We start from the raw sequence: 8,961 nt of genomic DNA, 5'->3' as shown, positions 1-8,961 counted from the left end.
GGATCATTCCGCAAATGTACCCGGGCGCTGCGTTTGGAGGTTTTTTCCTTACTCTATTTTTTTTTCCTTCCTTTTTAATAACTCCGGGCACAGGCAGCTGTTCGCATTTTCAAAGCCTGCTCAGAAAGCAGCCAGTTAATTTTAGTTTGCTCGGGCCACCCTGAGCGAGCTGCCCACCCCCCGCCTTCCCGGCTGTGCCGGGCAGCGCTGGGGGTGGGGGCCGCGGGCGGCTCCTCCCGGCCCGGCCCGGCGGGGATGGGAAAAAGTTGTTCCCAACTTTTTCTCCCCCTGGCGCGAGCTCCACCCCCTCCCCTCCCGGCGGGGCCCGCGCGGAGCTGCGCCTTTTTTGTGTGCCGGCGCGGCCGCGGGCCGGGAGCCGCGGAGCGGGCGGTGTCGGCGGGGCCGCGGGCGGAGCGCAGCGAAACGAGCCGAGCCGAGCCGAACCGAACCGAACCGAGAGGCGCACGGCTACCCCCGGACGCGCAGCCCGCAGCAGTGTCCGTCGGGAGCGGAGCCCAGCCAAGCCGCGGGAAGGATCGCGCCGTAATTGGATTTTGAAAGTTATTTAAGCCCCGAAGTAAAATACACGGCTCAGCCGGGCGCGGTAATAATCCGTTTAGCCGTAACCTAAATCCCCGGGGCCGTGCAGGGAGCAGCGCCTCCGCCTCGCCGCCGCCGCGGGACCCTGCGCGGAGCTGGCCAGAGCCATCGCCGGGCTACGCGCGCCTCCTGCTTCGCGGCCGCCGCCGCCGCCTTCTCCGGGGAGAGCAGCTCCGGAAACTTTCGCCTAGAGTAGCGCCGCCACCGCTCCGTGAGCGCCGCCGCGTCGGAGCCGAGGAGAAAAGAAAAGTCGTGGAGGTCCGGCGCGGAGCCGCGTTCCTCCCGTCGCCGCGCTCCTGCCCTGCCGAAGGGGCCCCGCCTCCGCCCTCTGGTCGCTGATGCCCCTGGGGCGTCGCGCCGGCCGGCTCTGAAAGACTCCCCGAGGCTTCTCCGGCCCCCGGCCGCCCCGGCGATGCAGGCTGGACGAGAATGCGGCGGAGCCGCCGGCTGCCCCTTGCTGGGGCTGGCCGCGCTGCTGGCCGCCCTGCTAGGGACCCCCGCGGGTGCCACGGCACAGCAGTACCACGGCGAGAAGGGCATCTCCGTGCCGGACCACGGTTTCTGCCAACCCATCTCCATCCCGCTCTGCACGGATATCGCCTACAACCAGACCATCCTGCCCAACCTGCTGGGTCACACCAACCAGGAGGACGCGGGGCTGGAGGTGCACCAGTTCTACCCGCTGGTCAAGGTGCAGTGCTCGCCCGAGCTGAAGTTCTTCCTCTGTTCCATGTACGCGCCGGTGTGCACCGTGCTGGAGCAGGCCATCCCACCCTGCCGCTCCCTCTGTGAGCGGGCCCGTCAGGGCTGCGAGGCCCTCATGAACAAGTTCGGCTTCCAGTGGCCAGAGCGGCTCCGCTGCGAGAACTTCCCTGTTCACGGTGCGGGTGAGATCTGCGTGGGGCAGAACACATCGGATGCCCCACCAGGACCTGGTGGTGCGGCGGGTCGGGGGGTCACTGCCCACCCCACAGCCGGCTACCTCCCTGACTTTCTTACCCCACCACAGCCACCCTCTGGCTTCTCCTTCTCTTGCCCGCGGCAGCTCAAAGTGCCCTCTTACTTGGGCTATCGGTTCCTGGGGGAGCGGGACTGCGGAGCCCCCTGTGAGCCAGCCCGGCCCAATGGGCTCATGTACTTCAAGGAGGCAGAGGTGCGATTTGCCCGGCTGTGGGTGGGCGTGTGGTCTGTGCTTTGCTGTGCCTCCACCCTCTTCACCGTGCTCACCTACCTGGTCGACATGCGCCGTTTCAGCTACCCGGAGAGGCCCATCATCTTCCTCTCGGGCTGCTACTTCATGGTCGCCGTGGCCTACGCAGCAGGCTTTTTGCTGGAGGAGCGGGTGGTGTGTCTGGAGCGCTTCTCTGAGGATGGCTACCGCACTGTGGCCCAAGGCACCAAAAAAGAAGGCTGCACCATCCTCTTCATGATCCTTTACTTTTTCGGCATGGCCAGCTCCATCTGGTGGGTCATCCTGTCCCTCACCTGGTTCCTGGCTGCCGGCATGAAGTGGGGCCATGAGGCCATTGAGGCCAATTCCCAGTATTTTCATCTGGCTGCCTGGGCTGTGCCTGCTGTCAAAACCATCACCATCTTGGCCATGGGGCAGGTGGATGGGGATGTGCTCAGCGGGGTGTGTTATGTAGGTATCTACAGTGTGGACTCGCTGAGGGGCTTTGTGCTGGCACCCTTGTTTGTGTATCTCTTCATTGGCACTTCCTTCTTGCTGGCTGGCTTTGTGTCCTTGTTTCGCATCCGCACCATCATGAAGCATGATGGCACCAAGACGGAGAAACTGGAGAAGCTGATGGTGCGCATTGGCGTCTTCAGCGTCCTCTACACGGTGCCTGCCACCATTGTCCTGGCGTGTTACTTCTACGAGCAGGCCTTCCGTGGCACCTGGGAGAAGACGTGGCTCCTCCAGACCTGCAAAACATATGCTGTGCCCTGTCCCAGCCACTTTGCCCCTATGAGCCCAGACTTCACTGTCTTCATGATCAAGTACCTCATGACCATGATTGTTGGGATCACGACTGGCTTCTGGATTTGGTCTGGCAAAACCCTGCAGTCCTGGCGACGCTTCTACCACAGACTCAGTACCGGCAGCAAAGGCGAGACAGCAGTATGAGACCCCCCTGTCCCCTCTGGCACACACACTCTCACACATGCATACACGCAGAGGAGATGGATACTCAGCATAGGGGTAGGGCAATGGTTGCCTGAAGAGGGAGGAAGGGAGGCTTTTCCAAACTTTTTCTTCCTCACAGAAAGTTTGACAAAAAAATCATTGCATAAAGGATCAATCAAACTATATCCAGTGGTGCTTATGAACAGCTAAGTGGGAGAGGACAGAAAAAGAGGCCACTACTGGACAGGAGAATCCTTCACCCAGAAGTCCCCTTACTTCTCTCCTGCTACTCCTGTCGAGGAAGAGAAAGTCCAACCCAACTGAAATCATCCTGCCTTGCTTTGGACAAGAGGGAGGGGAAGCCAGATCTGTTGAGCCACCCTGCCAAGAAGTAGCCAAATGCTCTTTGAATTGCCGGAGCCAAACTGCAGCATGGGCATGGTAACTCCCGAGCCTGAGCTCGCTGCTGCTCCTTCCAGCTCGGCAGAGCCATCACGTGAGTACTGCACAGCCGGCTGCAGCCCGATCGTGTGCTGGGGAGATGCCTCTGTTCTATCAGCTCACAAGTTCCTTTTTACCTCAGCGATACCTGTTGTAATTGTTTTAAAGTAAAAATTTGGCCCTCAATCTGTTGTTCTTGCTGCTGTGGGGAAGGAGGGGGTTGCTATTCCACACCCTGAAAAGAAATGACTTGTTGCTTTTCAGCAGAAGGCTTTTCCCCCTTGCCTTTGTTCTAGGAGACAAAAGGGGAAACAAAAGTGTTTTCTGTGTAGAAAGGCATAAGCATGGGATCGGTTTTTATGGGCAAACTAACAAAAAGAAGTCGTTGAGGTTCACCCTTGGATGTGAGGAGCTCACAGAAATAAACATTCCTTTTATGAAAAAAGGAGGAGGCAGGATGTTTTCCTACCATTCAATATGGATCACTTTTCTAAGCAGAAGGAAATGCAAGATTTAGAGGGCAAGAAGAGCTTACCTGAGAACACCTGCCAAAACAAGAGCCACTAAAATATGTAACGTAAAGATAGGATTTTTTTCTTTCCTTCCCATAAACCTACTTTCTCTCCTGCTTTGCGGTGAGCTCACTGCAGAAAAAAAATCAATACACAGCCGGATTCAGGGGACAGGAGGAATAATTTTGGCTCGCGATGGACCCTTTGCCTGCTCCTCAGGTTCCCTGAGCTGCATGGCAATGATTCTTGGTGCAGGTGGGGGGGCTGGTGTTGGGGTTTAAAATCAAATAGTTACTGCAAGTGAGGAGCCTTCTCATTTCGGCTAAAACACAGCTGTTTGAGTTTCCAATGATCAGTCTTTGAAGGAAAAGCATTCAAAAATTTGTCATCAAATGCATCATTTTCTTTTTGAAATGTGACAGATTTTTCTATTCTGAAAATTTTTATGTTGACTTGTTCATATTTTATTTTTTGCATACTACTTTACCTTTATATTCACTGAAGGGTTGTTTTTATAAGTATATGTGTGTGTGTGTGTATTCTTGCCTAAGGACAAAATAGGACATTCTGGATTTTTGGCAAGACTCCACCCTATAGCTGCTCTTCATGTTTTTGGGGGGGAAGTGTCTAGAATGAAACTTTAAAAAGAAAAAAACCTGTCCAGGGTGAGGGGGCAGACTGCTGCTGTCTGAGAGTGTACCAGTAGTCTGAGCATGAGGAATGGGCCCATCAGCCAAATCCTTCAGTGGCTCTGATGTCAGAATTGCAGGGCTTGGTTTGTCTTTTATAATGTGCACATGGAAGAAAAAAAAAACAAGCGTGTCAGACAAGTGCAGTATGTATATTTTGTAAATCCCATTTTTGTAAGAAAATATGTATTTATGTTTTTACTTGATTTTTTTTGAAGGTTTGTATGAGGCCCTGCTTCACCCCATGTACAGATCACTAAATAAATAATTTTTAATACAAGGACTCTAATGATGTTCTTTCTACCTTTGAATACTTGGCAGGTTTTAGAATGGCGGGAAGCTCTGAAAAGTGGTGTCTTCTCCCCCACTTCGTTATGGATAATGCAAGAGATTTTTGGGTGAATGCAGGCTGGAAACTCAGCTGTGGCTTGAAACTGTTCCTTCTGATTACCAGCCCCTCACAACAGGAGAGCACATTTTGAGACAGCCGGTTTCAAATGTCTGCCCTCACTTGAGGTACTTGCATCCCAGCCAAGTTTTCTTCCAGTCTCTGCTTCTTGCTGAGGGCAAGCTGATAAACCAGTTCCTTTATCTAGAAAATAAGGATAATGCTCCCTTCTCTTTCCAAAGAGACTTTAAGATTGAGAACTGGAGGGTGCTACGAGTGCTGTAAATTAGGTCCTCTCTTTGATGGGTGAAGTGTAATAGGGAAACACTGAGGACTAGGTCCTTTTTAATGGCTTTCAAGGGGCAGTATCATGAACAAGTGCTTTTTTTCCCATAGCAGGTTTGCTCTCTGCTGTTTTGTTTAAGTAAGTGAATTTTACTTTAATTTTAATAGCTAGCCTGAAGCCTACATTGTTTCTTATCACAGTAATCCGAAAATTTTAGTGGAATGGTCTATTTTGTGTAATTTTTTAGACTGAAATGAATGTTTAGATCTCAAGCTGTGTTGCTACAGTCATGGAAAGTGCCCCAACAAACAGAATTGTACACCTGTGAAATGATATATTACAGCATTTCTTTCACAAGGATTTCAGCCTACTGCCTGCATTCATCACACTTCCTGTACCTTCAGTTATGCCAATACTAAAATTTAAGTTACAGAACACACAGACATCTAAGATGCCTTAGCTAGATGCCATCATAGTAGCTGTGGTTGCACTGCAACACTGTTTTGTTTACTAAGCATAGTGTGTAATCGGTCTGCTTTGAGGGCAGTATTTTATTAGGACAGTGTGCTCTCAAACTTAACCTTTTAGAGTGTATGAACTACTGATTTAAAAGTTCTTTTAAGAGCTAGCCCCATTCATGCTGTCTCTATGGAAGACCCACATCTTTTATTTGAAAACACCTCTTGCTGCTCCCCAGAACTGCTCACTTGTCAAGTTTCCTTTTTGAAAAGACCTTTGCGTTCCTGCCAGTCAGGCTGCTTCAAACTGCTCCGTGACATGAGCTTGCTGATCATTTCTGAGGGGGGTTTCATTCCACTCATTCAGGAAACCTGAACCTTTCTATAAACATTTCCTCCCCTTAATCCAGAGCGGTGGAACGGCTGGAACAGCCTGCGCTGTGAAGGAGGCAGTATTTTATTAGGACAGTGTGCTCTCAAACTTAACCTTTTAGAGTGTATGAACTACTGATTTAAAAGTTCTTTTAAGAGCTAGCCCCATTCATGCTGTCTCTATGGAAGACCCACATCTTTTATTTGAAAACACCTCTTGCTGCTCCCCAGAACTGCTCACTTGTCAAGTTTCCTTTTTGAAAAGACCTTTGCGTTCCTGCCAGTCAGGCTGCTTCAAACTGCTCCGTGACATGAGCTTGCTGATCATTTCTGAGGGGGGTTTCATTCCACTCATTCAGGAAACCTGAACCTTTCTATAAACATTTCCTCCCCTTAATCCAGAGCGATGGAACGGCTGGAACAGCCTGGCAGCCGCTGGGAGCAGTGGTGTGACTGACACCCCTGTGCTGTGCAGCCACAGCTGCGCTGCTAAACATGCAATCAATCCTCACTGCATCACGGACAGCTACGCCTGCCATCCATGCAGGGGCCTGTCCCCCGGCTCTCCGCTTGTTTTTTGAGAAACCATTCACATGTGATTCACATGTGGTCGCTACTTTTTTCTCCATATGTGGAAAAACTCTATATAGGCTTTTTTTTTTTTTTTTTAGTTCACAAGACATCTACATCTGAAAAAAAAAAAAAAAGTCTCCATTTCCACCAGAAACCTTTTTTTTTTTTTTTAGTTCACAAGACATCTACATCTGAAAAAAAAAAAAAAAAAGGTCTCTATTTCCATCAGAAACCACTGAAGCTGAATGCTTTTATTTCAGTATTTCCTATGAAAAACCATCCAGATCCTGGGAGTTAAGATAATTTTTAAAATTTGAAATTGTAGGTGAAATTTGATGGTGATGTAAAGTAGAAACATCTAGTATTTACTTTTAAGCAGATGTGACTCACGTCAAGACTGAATTTGCTCACAGTGGAAACAATTCGGAGAATTTCAAGTAGTGATAGTGTCTGGCCTTCTGGAATAAAAATGTCTATCACCGTTTTGATAACAAAGTAGCAGTTACTTTCATAATGGAGTACAATTCAAAAAATCTTTGTGAAGCTCTCTGGAAAAAACGACGAAAAATAAGCCTTTACTAAGCTTTGATAATCACTGCAAAACATTTTTCTCTGACTAATGTTTAAGCCCACTTTAATTTTTTTAAGTTTTAAGAAAAGTTGCCTCACTTTTACTGTTGTCTCTTATCTATGCAGCAGTTTGGTTCAGAAGAACTTAGCAAGCAATAGTTATCATTGATCCATATCCCTGTAAGTGTACACCACACACTATATTTTCATGACAACTACAGAAACACTGGTTCTTCAGTTTCAAAGACCTTTGTGTAACTTTCTAAAATGAAGGATTATTGTTTCAGGCAAGTTAAAAAGGAGGCTTCAACAGTTCTAGAGTTCATGAATAGCAGCAGCAACTGAATGTTTGTCTCCACAGAAAAAAAATGCTTTTGTAATACGTCAGTGTTTGTTTGGGTTTATTTTTGGTGGAATACCCACACTGACTATTGAATGTTTTTGTCTAAGTACTTCACCCGCAACCAATAGCTTTGCATGCAAGGAAAAACCACACGTCTCTGTATTCACCAACTGGCAACAATAAACATGACTTATAATTTCACGTGGGTTTAGAAGCCAAATTACTAGCCTGCATTTCAAATAGCCGCTTTTTTTCTTCATCTCACTCTCATTTCCTTCCAGACTTTACAGGTTCTTCATATACCCTTCATACCTGCCTTCTACTCCTTTTAATTTTAAAATCATGAATCCAATGGAAAGGAATTTAGCCACTTGCTTGGAGAGGAAAAGATGACACTGAATCTTCAGCACTCTAACTGTTCATTGAGGAAGACTGTTGCCAAGCCTGCCCTATATAAACCAGGATAATTGTTTCATGCCAACATGTGTGTGGTTTTGGCAGAAATAATGCACAAATAATGTAGGATTGAGGGAATAAATACAGTCATGGCAAATTCCCAAATGCCTCACTTAGAATCATTTTGACTAAAGTGATGCCCAAACTGTAAAACTAGAATATGTACATCAGAGTTTAACACTGCTCAGACAGCCAGTTTGTGCTGCAGTCACAGAAGGGAGACACAGGGGAGGGTTTTGACACTGTTTAAACCCAAGGTCCAAGGATGCCTGCTTCAGTGGCTGGGCACTGCTTGTCTCAAAACCAGCTCAGTGCAAGTAAGGCAGAGGCAGCACTTTCTCCTAATTCAGGTAAACACCAGGCTCAAGCACAATGTTACCACAGCTGCAGCCAGATGGGATTCAACTGAATGATGTCAGGACAGCCCCAAACAGGGTCATGAGCACATACTCCTCTGCATCACCTGCTCCTCTGTGTACAGCCAGCCTACCCATGCCAGGAAACTATGGGACTGGGATAAATGAGAATATGAACAAAAAGCAGGAATAAGCAGGGCCTAGAGCACATTTTTAAATAACAGCTGTAAATTGGAGGAGAGCACTAATCCTTATTATTAGTCAAGAAATTCTGATTGTAACAACTTGTTCATTTTGGCTGCCCCAGCTGTATCACAGCTTGGCTTGGTAATAGGCAGCCCTTCACTTAAGCATGTTACTGTTACAAATACACATAGAAAATCCAAATCTGCTGCCTAGAGGAGTAGCCTATGTGACTAGACTTTGGCTGCACGGATCTTGGAAATTTAGTCTTGTCATGTGGCTACCAGGGTAGCTATAACCTTGCCATGAAAACTTCAATCCCAAAGGCCAGGGTGACATCTAGAAAGAAGAAAAAAAAAGAGGCCCAGTTCTTCCCTACTTCAAGCTTTACTGCAGCTACTGCAATTCTAACATTGTTCTCAAACCAATCTGCAGAAAAGCAAAGTCAGGGCAGGCAAGGAGATGATAGATTATTCCCACCATGCTGTCCTTTTCCTCAGGCTAACATTCTGAGGGGCTTGAAAAAACTTGTGGTGAATAGGGAATTCTGCCAGGAGCTGCACTAGAAGAAAAACGTTATGTGGCCCAGATGGACACAAAAAATTC

The 8,961-nt window shown here is 48.3% G+C and overlaps 1 protein-coding gene across 1 annotated transcript; it reads left to right on the top strand.

The window, feature by feature from the left end:
• The first annotated feature begins 375 nt into the window (after positions 1–375).
• FZD7 (frizzled class receptor 7) lies at positions 376–7,748 on the top strand. The gene is made up of 3 exons (XM_041403735.1): positions 376–3,224; positions 4,692–4,886; positions 7,642–7,748. Exon 1 carries the CDS (start codon positions 1,013–1,015, stop codon positions 2,726–2,728), a length of 1,716 nt encoding a protein of 571 aa, XP_041259669.1. The 5' UTR covers positions 376–1,012; the 3' UTR covers positions 2,729–3,224; positions 4,692–4,886; positions 7,642–7,748.
• Positions 7,749–8,961: the final 1,213 nt, after the last annotated feature.

The sequence above is a fragment of the Onychostruthus taczanowskii genome, unplaced genomic scaffold (assembly GCF_017590055.1).
Source record: "Onychostruthus taczanowskii isolate IOZ18803 unplaced genomic scaffold, ASM1759005v1 scaffold20, whole genome shotgun sequence".
In the NCBI taxonomy this organism is placed as follows: Eukaryota; Metazoa; Chordata; class Aves; order Passeriformes; family Passeridae; genus Onychostruthus; species Onychostruthus taczanowskii.
This window is presented reverse-complemented; position numbering and strand designations above follow the sequence as displayed.

What these genes read in the sequence shown, in the direction of transcription:
- FZD7 (XM_041403735.1), top strand. Translation starts at nt 1,013, where the DNA reads ATGCAGGCTGGACGAGAATGCGGCGGAGCCGCCGGCTGCCCCTTGCTG.